This window comes from Hypomesus transpacificus, chromosome 17, assembly GCF_021917145.1.
Source record: "Hypomesus transpacificus isolate Combined female chromosome 17, fHypTra1, whole genome shotgun sequence".
Lineage (NCBI taxonomy): Eukaryota > Metazoa > Chordata > Actinopteri > Osmeriformes > Osmeridae > Hypomesus > Hypomesus transpacificus.
In genome coordinates, this window is record NC_061076.1 from 214,293 (window position 1) to 237,893 (window position 23,601).

General features: G+C 44.6%; 2 protein-coding genes across 5 annotated transcripts in view; one reads left to right on the forward strand and one right to left on the reverse strand.

Annotated features, from left to right (window-relative positions):
- LOC124478973 (transcriptional regulator ATRX-like) lies at window positions 1–19,948 on the reverse strand. 4 transcript variants are annotated; one of them, XM_047037404.1, is made up of 35 exons: window positions 18,975–19,948; window positions 15,685–15,785; window positions 15,532–15,581; window positions 15,335–15,387; window positions 15,110–15,234; window positions 14,639–14,755; window positions 14,304–14,413; window positions 14,104–14,171; window positions 12,186–14,005; window positions 11,956–12,031; window positions 9,207–9,364; window positions 8,876–9,034; window positions 8,656–8,761; window positions 8,446–8,551; window positions 7,957–8,127; window positions 7,743–7,884; window positions 7,543–7,652; window positions 7,141–7,284; window positions 6,791–6,968; window positions 6,483–6,620; window positions 6,031–6,206; window positions 4,214–4,331; window positions 4,004–4,134; window positions 3,823–3,896; window positions 3,467–3,600; window positions 2,999–3,155; window positions 2,626–2,726; window positions 2,430–2,538; window positions 2,101–2,278; window positions 1,784–1,978; window positions 1,091–1,234; window positions 891–1,004; window positions 706–801; window positions 481–609; window positions 1–371 (listed from the first exon to the last, which is right to left on the reverse strand). In XM_047037404.1, exons 1-35 carry the CDS (start codon window positions 18,980–18,982, stop codon window positions 318–320), a joined length of 5,850 nt encoding a protein of 1,949 aa, XP_046893360.1. In that variant the 5' UTR covers window positions 18,983–19,948; the 3' UTR covers window positions 1–317. The 4 variants fall into 4 exon arrangements, with proteins under 4 accessions (XP_046893360.1, XP_046893358.1, XP_046893356.1 ...); XM_047037402.1 differs by lacking the exon at window positions 18,975–19,948 and adding an exon at window positions 16,286–16,529 and having other exon boundaries at window positions 2,999–3,152; XM_047037400.1 differs by lacking the exon at window positions 18,975–19,948 and adding an exon at window positions 16,286–16,529.
- The window catches only part of pls3 (plastin 3 (T isoform)), an 11,889-nt gene continuing 6,912 nt past the window's right edge, over window positions 18,625–23,601 (forward strand). Inside the window, exons 1-3 of the mRNA XM_047037405.1 lie at window positions 18,625–18,734; window positions 22,729–22,831; window positions 23,017–23,180. Coding sequence (XP_046893361.1) covers window positions 22,771–22,831; window positions 23,017–23,180 — 225 coding nt within the window. The 5' untranslated portion in view covers window positions 18,625–18,734; window positions 22,729–22,770. The remainder of the gene's footprint in view (window positions 18,735–22,728; window positions 22,832–23,016; window positions 23,181–23,601) is intronic.

Consider the following 23,601-nt stretch of genomic DNA (forward strand, 5'->3'; position numbering starts at 1 on the left):
GTTACAACTTTTATTATAGCAAGTTACAACATGATGCAATTTCACAAAATTTCAACCCTGGATATATCTAAGACAAAATAATATACATTTTATTTCTACAATATTGATGAACTCAAAAATAATAATAATAATAATTCTGTTGAAAAAACAAACAAACAAAAAGACAATTACTTTGTTGCTGTGGACAGTTTATGTAGTTTCCTCTTCTGCAATCTGTGTCTACGGGTGCAACAGGGAAGCAAAAATAACCCTTCCTGCTCAACACCATAGTTGTCTTCGGGCAAAAGGGCTGATTTCATATTCATGACCACGACTGTTTACGCGTCGTTATTTTTTCGGCTGCTCAAAATCCTCTGGATGCAGAAAGTCAGCTGTGAAGAGGAAAATGACGGTCTATTTAATACAGTACTTTGGCCTTCAAAGTATTTAACACATCATGGGTGTAGAAACGGTATAAATAAGTCCAAAACTGAAGCTCACAGAGTGCTGTTTTGAGAGAAGCTCTTCGTATGTGGTCATCCTGCGTTGATGCTCTGTGTCGTTGCTGCTCTTCCATCTCTCCGCCATGGTGCTAACATCTGCCTCTGTCAGCATGGGGTGGTCCTTCCACTGAGACACGGCACGGCAAACACACACACATGCTTTTTCAATAATAAACATGAATAATACAAATAATAGACAAGTATACATGACAAGTTGTCTTACCAAGATGATCTTGTAGTATTCCAGAGGGCGGTTCTCAACCCCTCGCAGTGCCTTGATGGCCTCAGTGACCTTTGTACGACTGTCATGAATCATTTTCTGCAGAGACATACAGACTAGTCTTCATAAATGTTGCAACGTTGACTGGAAAGGTTTTTCCCCCCCCGAAGCGAGGACAGGTTTCATACCTTTAGCTGCTCGTTTGTCTTCTTGCTCAGCATGTTCTGGCTGAACTGTCCTTGCAGGTTGGAGGGGCTTGGAACGACTGCGTTGTTCGTCTGCTTGTTCAAGAAGAAGGCCCCCTTTTGAAGTAGAGAGACAGACATCCATGTCATTTACATTGACCAGACCGCAGGTGTGTGAGTGTTCCTCATGTTCAGGTCAATACCTCAGCCTCATATTCATCCCAGGCTGCTTTGCGGTCAGCCTCGCTTAGCTCCTCCTCCTCCTTATGGTCGAGCAGCGACTCGTGCTCGTGGTAACGCACAATGTGTTCTCTGCAGCCCTGCAACAGCTCCGCCAGAATCAAGTCCTGAGAGGAACACACGGCAGAAGGACGTCAACACAATCTACCGGCTCTTAAGAGGGGCGTGGGTACTGTACCAGACCTTATACGTGCAACTGACGTCCTCCTGGTTTTCCCTGCCCCTGCGTCCTCCGTGTCTCCCTGTCCTGGATTTGTCTCTTTTCACTGGTGCCTGCTTCCCTGCACTGCTGTGTCTCATCTTAATCACTCAGCTGTTGTCCACTGTGTTCACCCTGCCCTCTGTCTGTATGTCTGCTCCCTTAGTCAGCCCTTGTTATGTTGTCAGTCCTTGTATGTGCAAGTATTCCCTCTTCTCCCTTTTACAATTTGGAAAATAAATACGTGTGGGTGCTGATCTTGCCTTTCGGTCCTCCCTGCCTCTCGGTCCTCCCTGCCTCTCGCTCCTCCCTGCCTCTCGCTCCTCCCTGCCTCTCGCTCCTCCCTGCCTCTCGCTCCTCCCTGCCTCTCGCTCCTCCCTGCCTCGCTCCTCCCTGCCTCTCGGTCCAAACCCCCACTTCCACACCGTGAGAGTGTGAGCCCTGAGGCTCCGCCCACCTTGGGGAGCAGGTGAAGGGGCTTCTTGTTCTTCTTCTCAGAGTTGGGTTCCTCCAGCAGGTCGGGCTCAAACATGTAAAGCTCAGTCAGCTCAAACAGGGTGAAGTGTCTCTCGATCTGCTGCTGGTCCACCACTCTGAACGACAGGGACTGCTTGGCCACCTGCCTGTCGTAGATCTTCTCCTCCATGGTGCCCTGAAGAGGAACAAGGAACCAGAAAAAACGGGAGAGCGGTGAATTTCAACAGCAAGTCTGAACCTCCGGGTCGTTCCTGCGATCGATCAGTCTCAGACAGGAGGGACGACTCGCCGGGTTACCTGAGCCAAGAAGCGGTACACGAATACGTTCTTCTGCTGACCGAAGCGGTACACCCTGAAGATGCTCTGAATGTCGTAGGCAGGGTTCCAGGAAGCGTCAAAGATGATGACTCTGTTGGCGGCCACCAGATTGATCCCGAGGGATCCAGCTCTCGTTGAGATCAGAAACAGGCGGCCCCTGACAGAAAAGGAAATCAAATTAAACATAGAAAAATCAACCTGCAAGTAGGACGTCGATTTATTTTGCTTGCTATTTGTTGATATAGTTAAAATACTGTACAATTCTGCGAGATCACTAGTTCAGTCAGGAGTTGAATCTTTTATCCTACCGTGTGTTGGTTGAGTCATTAAAATCTTCGGCCCATTTCTTCCTAGATGTGGCGCTGGTGGACCCATCTAGTCGGTAGTAATCTGTGTTTCTGATCCAGCTTCCAGGTCCTTCAATCACAGAAAACTGAATCAGACGTTTATATCAAAACACAACTGGTTGTGGTCGAACTGAGCAGGTTATGTTTGAAAGCGCACCTTTGTACAGAGAGGATTCTCCCTTGTTTCTGGCTTTATTGGCAAGGTCCAAGAAATCTTCCACCAAATCTAACGAGATCAAGGATTGACTGAACACCAGCCTGTGTATGGAAGGGTCAGGGTTATCTGCTTCGCCACATCTGGTAATGGTTGATAATCACAAGTCTGTGTGGCTCACAGTGACCCAGGGCCTGTTCCGTAAAGCGGGTTTACCAAACAAGCCAGGCTTATCAGGAAACGTAACTGACATAAACCTGACTTATTCGGTCAACTCGCTTTACGGAGCAGGCCTCTGGTCACTTGGTGATGATAAGTCAGTAAACAAGACGTGTCTGATCTCCCCTCCCTGGGTTGATCACTCTGACCAGCTTACACTTTGTCCCCAAGTTCCTCGGCCATCTTGAGGATCTCAAACAGCAGCACCATCTTCCCAGAGTGCTCCAGGACACTGGAGTCGGTGTCCGACAGCAGGACCTTGAACCAGTCGACCGCAGGACTGTCTGCTCGGGTGCTGCTGCCTGCTTTCACTGCTGATCAGGACACACAACACATCCTCATCAAGCAGGGTTAGAGGGAAGGAATCACTCTGGTCTGGAGCTACATTCCTCCCTCCCTCCCTCTCCGTCTCCGTCTCCCCTTCCTTCCTCTCTCTCTCCCTCCCCCCCCCCCCCCCCCTCTCTCTCTCTCTCTCTCACTCTCTCTACTCTCCTCTCTCTCTCTCTCTCTCTCTCTCTCTCTCTACTCTCCTCTCCCTCTCTCTCTCGCTCTTCTCTCCCTCCATCTTTCTCTGTCTTCCTTACATGTGGGTTAGTCCTGGGTGAGGCACTAGAGGAAGGACTACCTTCTACTGCTGGATTTGCTGCTTTGTCCTTCTCCGCGTGGGCCCTCTTGGACACGCTGTCCCACACGATGATCACGTCGTTGTCCTCATCGTCCCCAGGCGGTGGCATGATCCCCTTTTCCTCTTTCTCTTTGCTAGGCGACAGAAGACAAGAAAGGAAACCGCTTGATAGTCAAAATGACAGTAAGGATAGGGCTATGCAGGATCTCACCTGTCTAGCTTGACTAAACGCCTACTTTTTCTGTCTCTCTGTAACTATCACGGTCACAATAAAGCATAAATGCCTTAAAAAAACATAGTTGTAAGAAGCAAACAAATCTAGTTGATAATCGTCGTCAAAAAGAAACACTTCACACCTGTCGGACACAGCTGGTTCGTCCGATCCCAGGAGATGAGCAGCTCTAATTTGGTTCTTTCCTTCAAAATGGCCCTGAAAACAGCAGAGTGAGACCACCACCATGCACGCCTGTTCAGCTGGACGACATCAACAACTGTTTATTTTACACTCAAACTTGAAAAGATTCCTAATTTCCATACCTTGTTTTCTTTGCTGATGTAGTTGAGCTGCAGACACCAGGGATGTGTCCAGATGCGGCTGAGAATCTGGAAGTCCTTGAAGAGGCTGGTCCCGGCCTTTACCCTCGCCCCGTCCACCAACGACCCCGCACCTAAACACGCCGCCATTTTACCATGTGCTACGTATGGGGAAAGCCTTTGATTTCCTGAGGAGGAAGATGATTGGCTTACGTGTGAAGTTGTCCAGGTAGTATCGATACAGCCTGATCTGTAGTGTGGTCACCCTCACGGCCAGAACATACTCCACTTTGGGAGGGAGGAACTTGGTCAAGGCGGAGTAATCTCTCCTCTGGAAGAAGGACAAACATCCACAAGGTTTTGCGAAGAGCAGAACTCAAATGTATTTGGTATTTAACACTTTTGTTGTTACCAATGATATGTGTATGTATGTACAGTACTGTACAAAAGTCTTAGGCATAAATAATAAGAAGAAATAATGAAATAAGAATAAACTAATTTGCTGCACAAATACACAAGACAAAAAAAAGTACAACTTTCCTCGTAAAACATCTTGGGCATCTAAAACATTTGTACAATGCTGTATCCTAATTTCCCAATGCTGTCTTTTTCAGATCCAAATCTATGACTCAAGACCTGCGCTCACCTCTGCAAACAGACCTTAATATCATGACCATCTGTTAGAGCAGGGGTTTTCAACTGGTGGTCCGCGGCGCCATTGCAGGGGGGCCGCGACACGAGGGTATGTTGATCAGTCCACCATTTATATTTTTATTTTAGTAGTGTTCAAAATCTCACATACACATATTTAAAATTTTCAGATTCTATGTATATTGTTTGAGGTTTTTATGTAGATATATCTAGATTTGTTTGAGGTTTTTAAAAGAAAGCAACATGGAAAACCAAATGTTCAAACTTCCTTCTATCCACACGCACGCACGCACACACACACAGACACACACACACACACACACACACACAGACACAGACACACACACACACACACACAGACACACACACACACACACACACACACAGACACACACACACACACACACAGACACACACACACACACACACACACACACAGACACACACACACACACACACAGACACACACACACACACACACACAGACACACACACACACAGACACACACACACACACAGACACACACACACACACACACACAGACACACACACACACACACACACACACAGACACAGACACAGACACACACACACACACACACACACACACACACACACAGACACACACACACACACACACACGCACACACACACACACACACACAGACACACACACACACACACACACACAGACACACACAGACACACACACACACACAGACACACACACACACACACACACAGACACACACACACAGACACACACACACACACACACACACACACACAGACACACACACACACAGACACACACACACACACACATACACACACACACACACACAGACACACACACACACACACACAGACACACGTATGCCCAAGTGCGTGCAGGCACATCAGTCGGCCGTGGATGACTTTCTAGTAAGAATGGTGGTCCCTGGGAAAAAAAACCCAGTTGAAAACCCCTGTGTTAGAGAAATGAAGGATGTAACCTTTATACTGCATGAAAGCAACACTGTGTGGACATATTTCCTACCTAATAATGTGTTATGAAAACTGCTCTGGCGGCAAAACAGACATGAAACACTCAAGGCCTTCCTCCCAGTTTCATCCGCAACCCCTGATAAACAATGTTAGTTCCTTGAACTAAATGATCACCCGTAGGAACAACACTATCATCAGCTAGACAGCTGCTATGCAGGGGAGGAGACTTCCCACCAATGTTGTCTAAATAATCAGCATGAAGACTAGATATGAGGAAACTCTGAAACCGAGTCAGACTTGTTTCCTTGTTGGCAAGAATAAAACGATTGGGCTTTCTTTGAAAATGACGACTTTGCACTTGTTGAGAAAGATTGACCCAACACCATCTCACCTGTACACAACCCGCCAGCATCGCATGCAGGACGTGGGCGCGGTTCTTCATGATGCGGACATCTCTAGGGGTGGAGTCAGCACACTGGCCGTTCTGTATGGGATTGATGAAGCGGTTCCTGAACTCCTTCAGCGAACCCAGAAGGTTCTCCTTGATGAAGTTGACCATGCAGTGGTCTGTAAGGACAAACCTTGGCTAATTTGCTGAAATAAACGAAACATTCTGACAACAATCAATGATCTGGTAGTCAAATTAATCTGTTATCTGTGACTGTCGTAGGACTGGTAGCAACAATAACGTTATCTAAAAGGCGGGAGATATTTTTATAGCGGTCGCGACAATAACCAAATGGCGGTAGATATTTTGATGGCGGTAAATATTTTGATGGCGGTAAATATTTATATAGCGGTAGCGACATTAGCGATATGACGGTAAAGGAGAGGGGATCTCACACTCGTTGAGGTTGTTCTGCAGCGGGGTGCCAGTCAGCACCACTCTCCGCTTGGTCTTGATGGCACTCATCGCTTTGGAGATGTTTGACGCCTCGTTCCTCAAGATGTGGCCCTCGTCGCAGATCACAAAGTCTGGACCTGAGGTAAAAAAAAACAACATTTGAATTTAAAAAAAGAAAAGTTTTTGAACTAATAAAGACACACGCCAGGTAAAAAGAAAAAAAATTATATTGACAATTGTAAACTTTTTGGGGAACTTTCCAAAACATTCCAGGAGTTTTAACTATTTAATTTGAAGCATACCACACCTGGATTGACAAGTGTGCAATGGAAGGTCTTCTTGAGCTGTTGGTTGTTGACTTTGTGGCCCAGCGTGAAGTTACGGTACATTTCGTACCCCAGGATCATGACGCCTCCATCTCTCTGCCACTTCTGCAGGGCGATGTACCGTTCCTGAGGTCGTTTCAGAGTGGCTAACTCTGTCACCTACGACAAGTTTACGTTTAGAGGAAGTCTTGAGTATGTGTAAATCATGGGTCTCCAATCCTGTTCCTGGAGAACTACCTACCTGTAGGTTTTCGCACCAACACTAATCTAGAACACCTGATTCTAGCACACCTAACCTGCCCTGTCAAGTTTAACCTGCGAGCGTCGTTACCTTGACTTTATCATCTCCCATGTTGTCTTGCCATTTGTCAAACTCGTTGACCCAGTTGAGGATGGTGTTGAGGGGACACACCACCAAAGCGGTCCTGAACATCAAGATCTTCGACTGCAGCATCGTGTGAAGGAAGGTTACAACCTGCGCGGAAAGACAAAGACATAGTCAGACAAACCTTGATGCAGACATTCAAGATGTTATTATTTGTCAAATACATGATTATACATGTTACAATATGCAGTGAAATGTACTGTTGTACCGGCAACCACTTAAATAACTTAAAGAGTTACTAAAACTAGAAGAGACTGTATAAAAATAGAAATTCATTAATTAATTTACAATAAATAAAATAGAATCAAATTAAATGAGAAGAGCTTAGAGCCGGTATGTCTGTGTTACCTGCAGAGTCTTCCCCAGGCCCATGCAGTGTGCTAGTAAACACCCAGATCCAGGGGTGTTGTTGGCCTTCTTCACCGACTCACAACAGCAGTCCCATATGAACTGAACACCTGTCCAGGACACAACAGCACAACAGTAAACACAGCGGCGCTAATCATCAGACATCCGTGCATGATGAGAAGATCGACTGACTGACTGACCGTCGACCTGGTGGGGCTTGAGCCTGGTCACCAGGTTCCGGTGCACCTGGATGAGGGGCTCCTTGGTGGTTTCATCCTGGTCCAGCACCAGCTTGGTGGTGATTGGACAAGCCACCTGCGACTCGTCGTCTATCACGATGACCTGTGTGAGTGCCGGGGTTAGTCACGGAGGGAGACGGCATGTACAGCACACGTCAGCGTTAAACTCGTTTACCTCTCTCAAGTCCTCCCTGTTCAGCTCTCTGTCGGCCAGGCGTTTGCATCTGTCCTCCTCTTCCTTGAGAGCTCTCAGCGTCTCCGAGCGCAGGTGATCGTCCTCAATGATTTTACGGATCTTTTTGCGGCCTTTCAACGTCTCTTTAGAGTCGCCTTCCCCGTCGCCTTCCTGTTAGCAGAGGAAGCTCTGTCAATCTCCGGCCAGTCACAGGACCGAACAAGAACTCATTCAAATACAAGTAAGACACAATTTGATCAGTATTTGAAAACCCCTGCACCTAAACACACACATTATATTACATTTAGTCATTTAGCAGACGCTCTTATCCAGAGTCAAATCAAACCAGCAACCTTCTGATTAATAGCCTGATTCCCTAACCGCTAAGCCATCTGACCCCACACACGATGAAGTGTGATTACACCTCTGAGGTTTCCTTGTTACGAGGTATCTAACCTCACAGTTAGATCAATGACAGCAGGCAGTTACCATGTCCATGCTCGAGTCAGACAGCACGATACACGACGGCTGCTGCTGCTTCTTCTGCAGATAACTGCGGAGGACTTCTTTCTCCATTTTGGACGATGACTTGGAGCTACAGAAAAACGCACACACAAACGTAGCCCATAAAGACACTCAAGCGAAGGTGCAACCAGTGATGGGAGCTACGACTCTGAGAAAGAAAACACATTTACATACGTTTTGGGCTTATCTTCATTTCCATTGTCATCTGATTGGCTCAACTCCTCACTCATGCCAGACTCCTCTTGCTCCGATTGGCTGTCATCTTCACCACTTTGCGAATCTTGATTAGGATGGAGATTAGATGTTAGACAAATCAACGTTTTTTTTTTTTTTTTAAGTTGTTCCCAAGAAATGTGATCAACTGTGATTTATCCAATCGATCGCGTCTACAAACCGTTGCTTCGCTCTCTTCTCCTGGCCTTCTCATTCCCCTTCTTCTTCGTTGGTTTGGGATCATCCAGGGTTCCCTCGTCGAGAGAGAGCTTGTGGCGGAGCAGGCGGTGTCTCCGCCCAGTCTTGCTCTCCTCAGAGCTGGAACTCAGAGAGGTCTCTCCTGCAGCAGTGACGGCAAGGCACAGTCAAGAGAAACAGCGTCCTACTCCTCTCAACAGTCAAGAGAAACAGCTTCCTACTCCTCTCAACAGTCAAGAGAAACAGCGTCCTACTCCTCTCAACAGTCACGGACTTGGATGGTCCGTCCTGGGGGCTGCGTGAACGTTACTCACCTCCCTCATCCGCGCTGTCGTCAGTCTTCCCTCCTCTCTGCCCCTTGCTTTTCCCTTCCTCAGACTCCTCGTCTTGTGTCGACTCTTCATCGGAAGAGAATTCTTCCCCAGAAGAGTAGTTGGCTTTGATCTGGGCCAAGAGCATTTTCTTGGCAATTCTTTTAAAGATAAGAGACAGAAGGGATAGGGACCTGAGGATCACTTCATGACCATCACATCCCTGCCTAGGCAGGCCGAGTGAGCTTGTATTATCAAAAATAACCCTTTAAATGATTTCACCTTTTCATGGATTCAATGGGTAATAATGAAACAGGAGACCCATTTACTGACACAAGTATTTAATGAACAATCAACGCAACGCTATTCATTAATTTTTGCACATAACATTTTCAGATCCGTAGAGGGACTGTGGTGGAAACTTTAACAATGTAGGCAAGCTACATTACCCTCTGTGGACTGGTTTCGGGCATTTTTTGTGCTTTGTGTGGAGCTCCAGTACTAAGCTTCACAAACCTCTGGGCGAAACATACAAATTCTCAATCCCTCAGTCACCAGTGCGATGCAACAAAACCTAATTCCACATAAGGAAGACATAAGCCACATTAAGTGTATTCATTTATTACACCTCTTACAGATTTACAAAATGACCAGGGAAAGACGCATGCTCATTAAATAAACTACAGGCTATCATTACAGAACCTCTGGACTTAATCTAACACTATTAATAATAACAAACAAAAAAAATACAATAAAAAAAATTGCAAATAAAAAGTCAGTTGTTTTTCCTCACAAAAGAGCGAGACTTCAGAAACAGGGCGGAAAACTTCAGTGATTAGTCCTACCCTGTTCTGTGAACGAAACTGATCAACACGTGGTTTTTCAAGGACCAATCCTGTTGGCAGAGCAACACTAGGACTGACGCTCCAGGTGGAGCGGACATGAAGAAGGCCGCTCTGACAAGGCAGAAACTAACAGCAGCAGCCTCAGAGCAGAGCCCCTACCTCATGTGTTAACACTAGGAAAAGAGAAAATGGAAGGAGAGAGAAAATGGAAAAAGATAGAAAGGACAAAAAAAAAAAAACACTTCACTACAAAAGCAGCAATACTGTGTTAAGGCGGACTAGTAGTCAGTTCCATGCTGTTCAAACTACAAGACTACAACCAAAGCGAGTTTTCATAACGGTGCCCAGAGGACAGAAACCTTTCATGATTCAAACAACTGTAAAAACATAGCACCATTTTTTTTTTTTTACCCAATGAGATTGGAGCATTCCCATGTGACTGAAGAGAACAAGTGTCTTCAAACTTTGTCCTATGCAATATAAACAGAGGAAGTGTAACTACCTACATTGATCCAGAATATGACTACTAAATATGTCGGTTCTACATTTGGATAAGAAAAACTGGTTTTACTGACAAAAGTTACAAGAATATACATACAGGCGAAAGCCTCTCTTTGGTTGGTAGAATGAATCTTTCTGCCTTTTCTTTGCATCAACATGGCAGAGGACTTACAAAGAGAAGGTGGTTTTACCTGACTGCTCCGTTAAGACAACCGCTAAACAGAAGAACCACTCAGGTCAAGGTTCACTGGCACTGTGCACGTTCCATTAACTTCTTTTGGAAGCTTGATGTATATTGATATTTTGGATGACTGATATTACAAAAGTATTTTTTTTTTAGCAACTACCAAGTTTAAATTACTTTCTAACTCAAACTGTTGTGTTATTTTGTGTGGGGGAATAGCAGATTCATAAGATCTGAGATGGAGTTTAACGTCTGCAGAGTTCCAATGAATCATACAGGACTGCCCATCCTAAGAGCTTCATATTAGCGTGATGGTCGCATGACACCACTAAGTCACTTCATGACAGGTAAGTACAGGGGAAGACAATACTTTCACGATGGGCGGTTTGGTTAAAACGCATTTAAAAGTCCCTTTTCAAGCCATTTCCATTAAGAACAACAACACATATAGTTATATAAGTCAGGCCATTACTGTAAATATGAATTTGTTCTTCTTGCCTGGGTAAATAAAGGTTAAATAAAAAAATAAAAAAAAATCTAAATTATATTCAACGAATCTTTTGAACAAAAACAAAAAAACATGTCAGCTTACATAGAGCATTAAGCTCCTGACATGTTTGGGTTCCAAAATGGAAACTGGTGCAAAAAAACAACAACTTAAAAACAATTTTCAATACACGCATGCCAAATATGTATAAGAGTCAAGAAGTCATTTCCAACTCAAAAGTAAAAATGCAGAAAAACAAGAATAAAGGAGACATAAAAATGTAAAATACAGATGAATGTTGGGTGAACTATGATTTATAACACAGCCTAAGCGAGGACCTTCTTTTTTGCATCAAAAACGTATTTTGTTTTCATGTTATACTGTATGTAGTAAGGCCTACCGCAAGAGCTTCAGTGCCCAGTGCTACTTTGTGTGAACTGATGACAAATGATCAATAAAATACTTTATACTGTATGTGAAGTTTAACCGCCTCAAAATTATTATTATTTTTTTTTTCAATAAAGTGTCTTCTGCGCTTTACAGCAAAATTCTAAAACCTAGAAGGTGTATTTGATAGCTGCTGGTCTAGCACAGCTGCGTGTGAGGCGAGACTGGGACCGAGTCTTGAGAGCGAAGCGGTCCCCAGTTTTACTGGATTCAGGGTTTCTTGCCGTGGCTTTTCTCCCGCGCCTAGGGTGTGTTACAAACGCTAAGTCGTCTCTCTTTGAACCATACCTATTTTCTGGGTCATCATCATCATCATCATCATCCACCGCCCCGGACGGCCCAGAGCGAGACTGCTCATCCTCTCCTACAGGGTGCAGAGAACAAAAAACGTTTGTCAAGGGGTGGTTCACCTAACTACATCCTTTCCGCTGTCAGCCAGTGTGCTGTGGGCTGATGGGACGGTGTTGTCTGCAGGGCTGGAGCTCAGGACAGAAGGAAGGGACGGGGGACAGACTCACCGGAGGACTGGTGGAAGCTGGAGGGCCCTAATAAACACACATCCTCTGTGATGGTCTTGATCTTCTGGATGTCAACGTCATTCCCGGAGTCAGAGTCCAGGTCACCTTCCTCGTCACTCGTGGTTGAGGTCGGCCCTGGAGGGAGTGTCTGAGCCCTGGGAATGTCTGGAGCCTTTTTGGGCCCCGGCCCTTGTCTGCTCGGCTTACCGGCCACACTGGCTCCCTCTGTCTGGGCCCTGTGAGGCGTCCCTCTGGGCGTCAGCTGGCTCAGAGCCTTAATCTCCTTCTGCAGGTCGGGGTCATCACTTGAGGAGTCGCTGCCTCTGGGTCTCTGGACCTTTGCCCTGTTCTCGCTCTCGTCCGAGTCAGAGCAGCGGTCTTGGGTCTTGCGTTTGCGGACCATCCTTTCCGGGGACAGCGGCTTGTTCTTGGTCAGTCCAAAGAGGCATTTCTTCCTCACGCGAGTGGAGCCCTCGATCTCATCGTCGCTGTCAGCTTCGTCAGAGCCGTGTTTCACGGCTCCCAGCTGCAGGAGAGCAGCGGGAACCTCGTCCGAGTCGGAGTCTTCCGTGATTTTGCCGACCTCTCGGTCCTCAGGACCGTGAGCGGCAGCGTCAGCGGGGTCGTCGGGGTCAGTGTCGCTCTCGCAGGCTGCGCCCGGAAGGGATGGCTTGATTTGGTCGCCTGGGCGGCGCAGGGGGGTGGTCTTCACCCGCGGGGACCGTCTGTTGTCGTGTTCTTCTTCCAAAACCAAACATTCTCTCACCTCAGCGGTGGGTTCGTCCTTGCATTCTGCCACTTCGGGGGCGGGGTATTCGTCCTTCTTCTCTTCTGTTTGTTCTTCCGTGTCTTCGTCCTTCCTCTCCGTCTTCACGTCCGCGTCGGTCTCCTGCTTGTTCGCTGGCGTCTCGTCCACGGCAGGCACAGGCGTGAGCTTCACCACTAACTCTTTCGTCACGTTGGCCGAACTTTCTGAAGGCTCTGCGGGGGTTTTGCGAGGCCTGCCTCGGGTCCGTCGCTGCATCGTCTCCCCTCCCCCCTCGGAGGACTCAAGGCCACTTTTTGTATCAGAGAACGACGAACCTCCGTTATCTGTCGGGCCTTTGGAGTCCGAGTCGTCGTCCAGCACTGGCTCGGCAGCCGTTTGCTTAGGTTCATTTAAGCAGTTTTCGTCCGCGACATTCAGCTCCAAGCCGGCTGGTTGGGTGGCGTCTGAATCGGGACACACAGTGTCATCTTCACTGTTCAGCATTTCGAGCTCGCTGGCCTCCTTCAGGGCGTCCTCCAGGGCGTCGTGGGATTTCCTCAGATCTTTAAGCACGGACTCAAAAGACCTCAGGTACATTCGACGGTCGTTGGTTGTCTGTTTGTCTTTGCCGCTTTGGACGAGCTTGACAAATGTTGCGTTTAAGGAGTTTGTGGAGTGGACTAGGAATTTGACCTTTTCAGTGAGATCATCTGGGATTGGTAGAGAGCTGCTGAACTCCTCATGACCTTCCATGATACTATGACTGCACCCTCCCAAGTGCATGTTTTCAGAGTCCCTTGGTATTGTGTTACTGAGTCCAGATTTATCACTTTCTCCTCTGCTCCTCTTGCGATTTTGATGACAAAGACGTTCTAAGTTGTCAAGGACACTGTCGCAGGCGACAACCAGGTCTAACAGGGGCTCTGGGCTGCATACATAACAGTACCATTTACTCTCCTCGTCCAGAATCCCAGACAACTCTTTACGCCCCAAGTTCCTTAAAATACACTTCTTACAGAAAGCATTGCTGCAGAAATCACAACAGATCAAGTTTCCACCCTCCGCACACCACCTGTAAAAAAACAGAAAGGGAATATCGTAGTAAATATCTGTTTACTTGTCAATGTTTTCTTCAGGATCATGTTGCGTAACACAAAGCACAACAAATACCTGCACTGCTCATCCATTCCATCTCCATCCTTGCTGATGTCATCGCTTGAGTAGTATTTGAAACAGGACTGATGGAAACAGAAATGCACACTGAATCAGAATCCAACTGACAACTAACTGCCAAAAGTCATAATTAAATGACAGCCCACATACAGGTCCATGGCTCTGGTCCTTCCATGGCTGGAATATGACCAACCCACCTTGCATATAAGTACTTTGAGTACTGGGTGCTGATAGAAGGAGTCCCTTTGGAAGTGGTTCACTTGCTGTCCGCATGCAGTGCAACTCACTATTTCCAAGTGTTCACCTCCTACAAAACAGGTCAACAGAATCTTCAGATTTTTGAATTTTGCATATCATTTTATTGGTGGCAATTTCCAAGCATATTTGCCTGATGTTGTCTATAGGATTGAAACATTTTCTAATTCAGAATTTGTTGCAAAACCATGTATAGTCAATATTGGCCTTTATAGTATTCAGAATTAACTGGTTTGGTTAAATACAATTAAAATAAATGAATAAGTAGCTGTCTCACCACCTCGTCTCCGGGGTAAATCTCTTTTCAGTGTTCCAGATCTGCGACTTCGAAATTCAGGACCTCTGAAGTCGTCTCTGCCCTGGTCCACTGGTTCAGGCCTCACCACAACAGTGCCTGGGCACATTCCACAGGAAGAAGGGGATTGTCTAGTGCATTCATTCCCACACTGAGTCTGACACACCACCAGAACTCATTAGGATTACAACAACAGTAGGCATAATCATCCTCGATCCTACAACTGAAATCTAAAATCAGGGTTTGCCACCAGGCGCCTGATTTGAGGCTACACCGATCAACGTTTTTACAGTTCTGATCTGAAGGAAATGCGAGGAATTAATGATGTTTGTTCTCCAGGCACCTGTCCCACATCATTCAACTGGACAGGATGTGCATCTGTAAACTTTAACATGCTATACTGTGGTGCACGCTGTAACAAAGCAACAGAGCTAAATCATTTTAAATACCTACCTTTTGGCAATCTGGTTACATCGAGACGACCATTTGAATTGAAGTGCAAATCACAGTCTTCGTTAGTGTCGTTTGAGTCACCAGATTCATCCAGTCCAGAATGTTTGGTGACAACTGAGGGTTTCCTGTAATTAGTTATAGAACACAAATACACAAAGTGAACAAAGGTTGGATGTGTTAACTCATTGCGGGGCGGAACCCAAAATGAAATCATGAAAAACCCACCTTCGTGAACCGAGTGCTGCAGAAACCTTAGGAGTCTCTGCTGAAGTACCTGCCTGCAACGCACACAACATTCAAAAACGGAGGATAATCTAGGCAACTAAGAATGGGTCTGACACAGTATAATTAACGGTAAATGTCATTGAATTGAAACTACTACCACCGTTTCAACTTTCTGACATGACTTTCTTTATTCATACCTCAGTTTTATCTGATGAGTGGGGAAGCCCATTGCCCTTATTTTTTAAACCTGTGAATCATAAGAAAACCAATTCAAGTTAAAACTATGATTTAGACAGTAACTGGTCTTAGGTCATAACAGAATTAACGATTAGCTTTATTTGAATAGTTACCATCAGGACCTTGACCCCCCAGTGAATCATCGTTATCATCCACTGATGAATAAGACAGGTACTCGTGGAGTTTGGTGATCAACACATTGAGTTTGCTTGTACTGTCAGAATTAGAGTTGATGGATAGAGAGTCATTTCTAGATTCCACTGTGTGAGAATGCATGGACACTGTTTAGGTAGGCTGTAAATAGTCTACCTAGTTATGAATTTAAGGACAAGTTAGGATAACAACATAGGAAGAAATAGCTACACTACTGTAGGTGAAGACAGTTACGTTAGATTGTAAGGCAAAAGATAAGGTCAATCCTGGTCTGAAATGAGGTCTTACTGAATACGTAACCTAGATTGTAGACAAGTCTCTAATTTAACAACAATCGCGAAATCCGAACTATTTAGCTACAGTAGATGCAATTTCTCAAATCGTTAGACCTTCGTATGGTCTAGCTGTCACAGAAAAACGATATTAAACTGATATATAAGCATATGCTAACAAGCTCAATGCAACAATGTTCTTATCGTAATCAGCAGCTAATTGAACTAGTTATATTTCTAGGACTAGTTAGAAAGACATTGCATGCTAGCTAATGTTGAAGGTAGCTACCTTAGCACCTCTCCTGACATCTTCGGCGACCGTAAAATAAATGTGTGCACTTTATTTCCTCAATTTACGTCCATATAAAAAATATATAATTATACATCTAAAGCATTACATTTCTGTATCTTAACTCAATGCAGGAGTTTATGTGTATTTCTCAGTTTTACTCGTGGACACCAACGAGGCCAGGAGTTGGTTCCAAAAAAAAAAGAATCGATATTTCTTCTTCTTCTTCTTTGATCGGCGGGTTGCAGCAAGTTAAACCTGTATATTCCGCCATCTACAGGTCACTGAGTGTATGGACACCGGCCTCATTACATTGTCAGGGCATGAGAAGTTGGCGAGTATATCAGACTTGAAGTTTCAGCCAACGCTCGTCGGTAGAGGGCACCCAAGTGCAACCAAAGAATTATGAAAAACCGTTATTAGGCCTATTACCATTTGGCTCGGTGGCGCACAGTCGTTACAGACTAACTTGAGACCAAAGACTCATTGGGCCCATATAAACAGTCAAATTGTGGCCGTTATCTCGTTATAACTTGTCTATATCTTTGAAGAAGCACAATGTAGTGTAGACTGGGCTTGTTTGAGAGATAGAACAACAATCGGAGACAATCAGCGCTTTGCTGTGCTCGTGACAGCTGCATGAGATTCCCAAGTGTTGTGAGACAACAGGCCTTTGACCAAAGAACCCCTTTGATGGAGGCACCCTGCTAGCATAAAACAGTTGTTCAGAGGCTGCAATAAATATCTCCTAGGTGTCAATACATAACACATCCTAAAGGAATCATGCCCCTTTATCTTACGTAGAACTTGATGAATAAGGGCATCAATGTGTGGCCAAACAGGTGTCTCAAAGGTCGCGACCTTACACATATGTAAAGATGGCTTAATTTCCAAATTATATTGTACATATGTATGTAGGCTACAATATACATATTATGTATATGTTACAATTGATTTATCATAAATATTTATAACTTTACCTTAGTTCACTCAGACTTACTTTTGGAGTTAAATAGAATCATTTTCAAGTCATGAATCAATCTTGAATATCATGATACCACGTAAAATAGGCTTACTTAGTGAAGGCTACATTTAATTTCGGAATTAATAGTCGTTCCCTTGTGTGCTAGCGAATTTATTTGGCGATGGGCAATCTGCCATTCATTCCTCTGAGCACCTCAAGGGTTGTCGTTTGGTGGGCGGGGGAAGTATACATTCCACGCGCTTACTTTTCCGTGGATGAGGGAGGAAGTCTGGTCTCTCGAGCTGGACGCTGTCTGGAATTTTGGGGGCATCAAAAGTAAGTTATTCTTACTTTTAGAGTGCCATACAAAGCACATTATCTTGATTGATTTTATAAACGTGAGCAGTATAAACATAAGTAATGTATTTGTATATGTTTGAAACTTGTATTGGCTAGTTAGTTTATTTTACAGGTAGAGCTTGTTTCTAGCAGAGCTTGATGGGTTTGTGTAGTTGGTTTAGCAGCAGACAGCATGTTACATTGTTAGCAACTAGCTTGTTGGTTCTTTCAGCTAGCTTGCTATTAGCTAGCAGAGTTGCGAGCTATGTAGATGACTAAGTACACTGAACAAACGTACCTGGTGAAAGGATAACATTATAGGATTGAATTGCACATTTTTTGTGAAGCAGTTTAGTGAAGGATTTGGATCATCCGAATATGTAATCCTTCCGGAGACTAGACGCGAGCAAAGGGAACGGGAAACATGTTTTTACCCGTAGACAATCCACCCTTTTAATCACCATCTGCACCTGGAAGAACAATCAGCAGCAGCTAGTAATGACATCTCTTGTGAAAATCTATACAGTTTTAGTTGTTGGCAAATTTCAACGTGCGTATAATTGTCCAGTAATGCACTGTTGAGTTTCCCTGTGAAAAAGATAGGCTACTCAAGACTTGTGCGTAACCATGGTGTTTTCCTGCCACATAGCTGATGTGTTACATAGCCCCATCCGTGCGCCTCGAGCATATGTGCGACAATTGCGCCCAGCCGTTTAGCGTTATTCAAATTATGCCAGACACTTGAATTTAAATGTTCTAATTTTTGCTTAATATTTGGCATATTAAAGAAAATGGTAATTTGGACAACGATAATAATTTATCATGTTTTCTGCGACATTACTATCAAAGAGGCTAACATCTGTTAAATACATTGAATTGTAGAAGTTCGTCTGCCCTAAGTAGTCCACAACCATTTAGTTGGGCTAAACTGCCTAGTAGGCTGGTGACATTCTTTCTTGCGTATTTAGGATTCCTGTTTTCGCACTTGTGCTTGCAGGTGATAGATGAGTGTCATAGGAAAGATGAATGGGTTCTAGTACATAGTTTTGTAGCGTAAGGTTTCAGTTTATCCACGTGAGGGAGAAGATAGTATCTAAATCATTAACACATCAACGTGATTTTAAACTTTCTACGTTTATAACTTAGGTGAGTTGTTTGCTGTATAGGTTTATCCTAATATTTATAATGTACACATGTAATCTAATCCTTCACTGTCGATAAAGTGTGACACATTCAGTCACTATTTATTCTTCCTGTTTTGTGTAAGCAATCACCTTTACCTGAGCTGCACACAATACTCACAAGCTCATGTATCATTGATCCTGTACATATCGGAATATTTAAAGTGTGTTTGTTTACGTGATCATATTTTTTTTACTGTTTTACCTTTTCATGCTGAAGCCCTGAGTTTCAGTAATAGGGTAAAGACAGTTGAAGTTGTTTGGCCGGTGATTTTACCCGACACAGCAAGCAGGTTATTCAGCTCATCGAGGTGTCACCGTAGAACAAACACAACCATGTTGATCCTTTCCTGCGTCCTCTAAACCACGGAGGAATTCAAAAGCTCACGTTACCCACAAAGTGTGAAACGGCCTGGGCAGAAAATCTGTGTTCCTGTCGGCCATGTTGTGTGTGTAGCCTGTGCCCCAACCACACTTGGGAGGGGTTCCGATTCTATTTGTGAGGCTTACGTACGCGTTCTAATTGAGTGGGTGAAGTGGGGCGTGCCTGCTGGCTCTGCCCTCCTCCTCTCCCATCTGGGATCCCTTCCCTGAAATGAATTGACGGAAAGATCGGTTGAAAGATCTAGTAAAGAGTGCTGACGTTTTGTTGTGGCTTTTAGCGATTTACAGCTGGCACACATTCACACCGTCTTTTGAGGATGGATTTAGCATTGCGATCTCACCACTCAGCCTTTGAGTCACATAGTATAGCTGTTTTATAGTCCTGACTGAAAAGATGGTGTTGCGCTGTGATTTGATGAGTACTTTTAAAGCTGCTGCTTGGGAAAGTAAAGCCCATTTGAATAGTGAATTTGAGTAATATCACTAGCTGTGATCATGCACATGCTCATAGGCAAATGGACATGGTTCATGTCAAGGGGCTTGGTTTTCCTCTAGCTGTTTATGGTGTGTTATTAACTGAAAGCTTGTTCTCGAAAAACAGCCTTGCCCAGCTGTCCAAAAAACAACAACTGTTTCTGGACCCCCACACTTGTTCCCAGCATTTGCTTTTCTCATCTGCGTCCTCATAGACCTGCTGATGTATCAGATTACAAGCCCCCTATTCTTCTGTGCTACTAGAGATTAAACTCATTCTGTGTGTTCTGTATACTTAACCTCTCTCTCTTGCTCCCTGCCACCTGACCTCTGCTTCTCTCTCTCTCTCTCTCTCTCTCTCTCTCTCTCTCTCTCTCTCTCTCTCTCTCTCTCTCTCTCTGTCTCTCTCTGTCTCTGTCTCTGTCTCTGTCTGTCTCTGTGTCTCTGTGTCTCTCTCTCTCTCTCTCTCTCTCTCTCTCTCTCTCTCTCTCTCTCTCTCTCTCTCTCTCTCTGTCTCTCTCTCTCTCTGTCTCTGTCTCTGTCTCTGTCTGTCTCTGTGTCTCTCTCTGTCTCTCTCTCTCTCTGTCTCTCTCTCTGTCTCTCTCTCTCTCTGTCTCTGTCTCTGTCTCTGTCTCTGTCTCTGTCTCTGTCTCTGTCTGTCTCTGTCTCTGTGTCTCTCTCTGTCTCTCTCTCTCTCTCTCTGTCTCTCTCTCTCTTTCTCTCTCTCTCTCTCTCTCTCTGTCTCTCTCTGTCTCTCTCTGTCTCTCTCTCTCTCTCTGTCTGGGGTGTGACAGGAGTTGGCATATGAGGTCATTAGACTGGTTTGGTTCCAACCGTCACATTTCACATGCATTACATTTGTATTGTTTTTTATTTAAATGTTAAACTAACAATAGACATGATGTCACCTAAGGGGAAGTAGCCCTTCTGGGTTCAGGGAGGAAATGGCTTCTGTCTGGAAAAATGCCTAGGATACCTAGTTTGGTTTGAATGTTGAAACACAGCAGTGAAACACAGCAGTGGGCACCACATGATAGAAACAGAAGGGCCGACTGACCTCTGGAGGTTGTGCCTGTCAAGTACTTCCTTTCCTTCAGACTATCAATGGCCCTCATTCATGGCAATTATTACATTTCTGTAGTCTTTTGTCCATTGTCTTGTAGCATGTGTTCCTGGGGTGCTAATCATGAGAAGGGACATTGATTTCATACAGATACAACTATAAGGTATTTCAGGGATGGTACAGATATATTTTTATAAGGAATAATTGTTATTTATAATTGTATAAACATTGAAATGACCTACCAGCAACTGCCCACATTGCGTACTCATTGGCAGGTGACAATGGTACAGCAACTGGGACAGTGGTCATTTATCATGTGTAGCGGCTTAGTGTATCCCTCACTTAGAAAGGATTACTAGGCCTAATAGTAAATATGGTAGTCTTTCTCTACAAAACTCTACAATCATGTTCTGCGAGCAAGACTGAAGGAATCCAGGCCCTGTCTTTGGGGAGCAATGATTTGCGAAAACGTTTGAGCAAGTATTGCTGATAGGAAAACACTTTCTCTGTGGGAAAAATTATGTTCTTAGTCAAAGTAATTGCAGTCTAAACTCTTTTGTGTTGCCAGAGCCTTTCTGCGTGAAGTCCTTTTGATCGTAGAGGAATGTTATCATTCTGGTTTAGCCTTGTGTAGCCCGGGGAATGAGAACAATATGCTACTCACGTCTATTACAACTGAAGCACATTCAACACAGACCTGCCGGTTCCTACCACAGAACAGAGAACAACCCTTTAAAGTTCTATTTAGAACAAATCAAACACGTTTTATGTGGGGAGTCATGGTGTGTGAAAAGCCTCAAATATATATATATATGTTTTATTGACCTCTGCTACGCTTAACTCAACCTCTACAGAAACCATGTTTCATTAATGCAGAAGATGATTCAAGTACAATAGACCAACATGAGCAGCTACATTCTGTAACAAGTATAATATAAGTGTGCTGGAATTAACCTAATTTGTGAGTTGGTAGTCATTGGGTAGTGGTAGTCATGTGAACAGTCATTCTTTTTAAGCTTTTCACAGAACATCCTCAGGTGAAACGTAACTCTATAGTAGGCTTGTTCTATAATATCTTGCTGAATAAATGATCACATTAGAGACAATTTCATTGGCTAAAATCTAGCCCCTCCTTCTGGTGTTTAAATTATTTTAATAAAAGCAATCTACTGGTGTTGCTATGGTTATTAACTGCTACTTCCTTTTCAACAGCAAAAGAACCATTAGTTCACTAAATCTGTTTGACAACGAACAGCTTTATGTCGTTTAGTTGAGTCAGATGTGTTTTCCACATTTCAGCGAACCTTGAATCCACTTCCAGTAGATCTGTAGTTAGTTTGACTCAGTTGTTTTTCTTGCCAGTAATGTTAAGGTCAAATGGAGTCTAAATATTCAACATGATTAGTCTTCACCCCGTTATCACCCCACCCCCCCAAATCAAAACAACCCAACACACTTTGACCAGGAGTACAGACATGGATGCTGACGTGCCTGTGTAGTCATGTGGCTGACTGCAGTGGATCTTCTCAAGTGTGGACTCTCAGACACGTCTGATGGAGTGATGGTGAAGCAGGACTGTAGAAGCAGGACTATAGAAGCAGGACTGTAGAAGCAGGACTATAGAAGCAGGACTGTAGAAGCAGGACTATAGAAGCATAGAAGCAGAACTATAGAAGCAGGACTGTAGAAGCAGGACTATAGAAGCAGGACTGTAGAAGCAGGACTGTAGAAGCAGGACTATAGAAGCATAGAAGCAGAACTATAGAAGCAGGACTGTAGAAGCAGGACTGTAGAAGCAGGACTGTAGAAGCAGGACTGTAGAAGCAGAACTGTAGAAGCAGGACTATAGAAGCAGGACTGTAGAAGCAGGACTGTAGAAGCAGAACTATAGAAGCAGGACTGTAGAAGCAGGACTGTAGAAGCAGGACTGTAGAAGCAGGACTGTAGAAGCAGTTCTTCCAGAGTCCCGGCTTGGTCTCCAGGCGGCTCAGAAGACCAGGACGTTTTTGAGTTGTCTTAACCTTTACCCTTTCTGCAGGAGCCAGCAGTCTGACTCACCATCTCAGGTCGCTTCGTCAACATGGCTGGAAAGATATGCAAGGATGAACTAGAAGAACTGAGAGAGGCCTTTGGGAAAGTTGGTAAGTCGTTTAGGATTTTCCACAGTTTTCCACTTATTCAAACGTCTGACACAGTTCTACAAATAAAGCATTGTAATACACCGTAGGGTTTTTAAGACTTCTTTAATATTGTCTACGACAGCCCCCCTGTTATTGTTTGTGTAAACTTTGACTAACACAACATCCTGGGTGTCTTGTCATGGCAGACCTCGACAGTAATGGCTTCATCTGCGACTTTGAGCTCCATGAGCTGTTCAAAGAGGCCAACCTCCCTCTGCCTGGCTACAAGGTGCGGGAGATCATCCACAAGCTGATGCGTGAAGGAGATCGCAACAAAGACAACAAGATCAGCTTCGAAGAGTTTGTGTCCGTAAGTCATGCGTCTGTAGAGTGTCAACTTTCTGGATAGTTTGCATCAGCAGGTCAACTTTTACAAGCTGCCTCTGGCAGCTGGGACGATGATGTCACTCATGGCTGCTTGTGTGTCGTTAGTTTCCTCCCAGTCTCACTCTGACTCAATAACCCTGTCTGGCCTACAAGTCATGTGGCTTTTCTATTCCCACACCAGGTAGTTGAAAGGACATTTGTATCGATTGTGTGTTTCACCGCACAGTGCGTATTTTCTCTCTCTGTCTGTCTTTCTCACTCTCTCTCTAAGAATGAGGAAATGAGGTCAGCACAGTGGTGTTGGTTCCACTGTTTGGTTTTCTCCTATGGTGAGGCAGCAGTCTTACCAGACCTGTGTTGCTGCAGTCTCCTACTAGAGTAATGTGAGCACTGGCATTCTAGAA

What these genes read in the sequence shown, in the direction of transcription:
- LOC124478973 (XM_047037400.1), bottom strand. Translation starts at nt 16,305, where the DNA reads ATGTCAGGAGAGGTGCTAAG. An exon ending in GCCTGGGGAAGACTCTGCAG is followed by an intron (nt 7,285 to 7,542) that starts GTAACACAGACA and finishes CTTTCCGCGCAG; the next exon opens with GTTGTAACCTTCCTTCACAC. An exon ending in AATACTACAAGATCATCTTG is followed by an intron (nt 610 to 705) that starts GTAAGACAACTT and finishes GCCGTGTCTCAG; the next exon opens with TGGAAGGACCACCCCATGCT.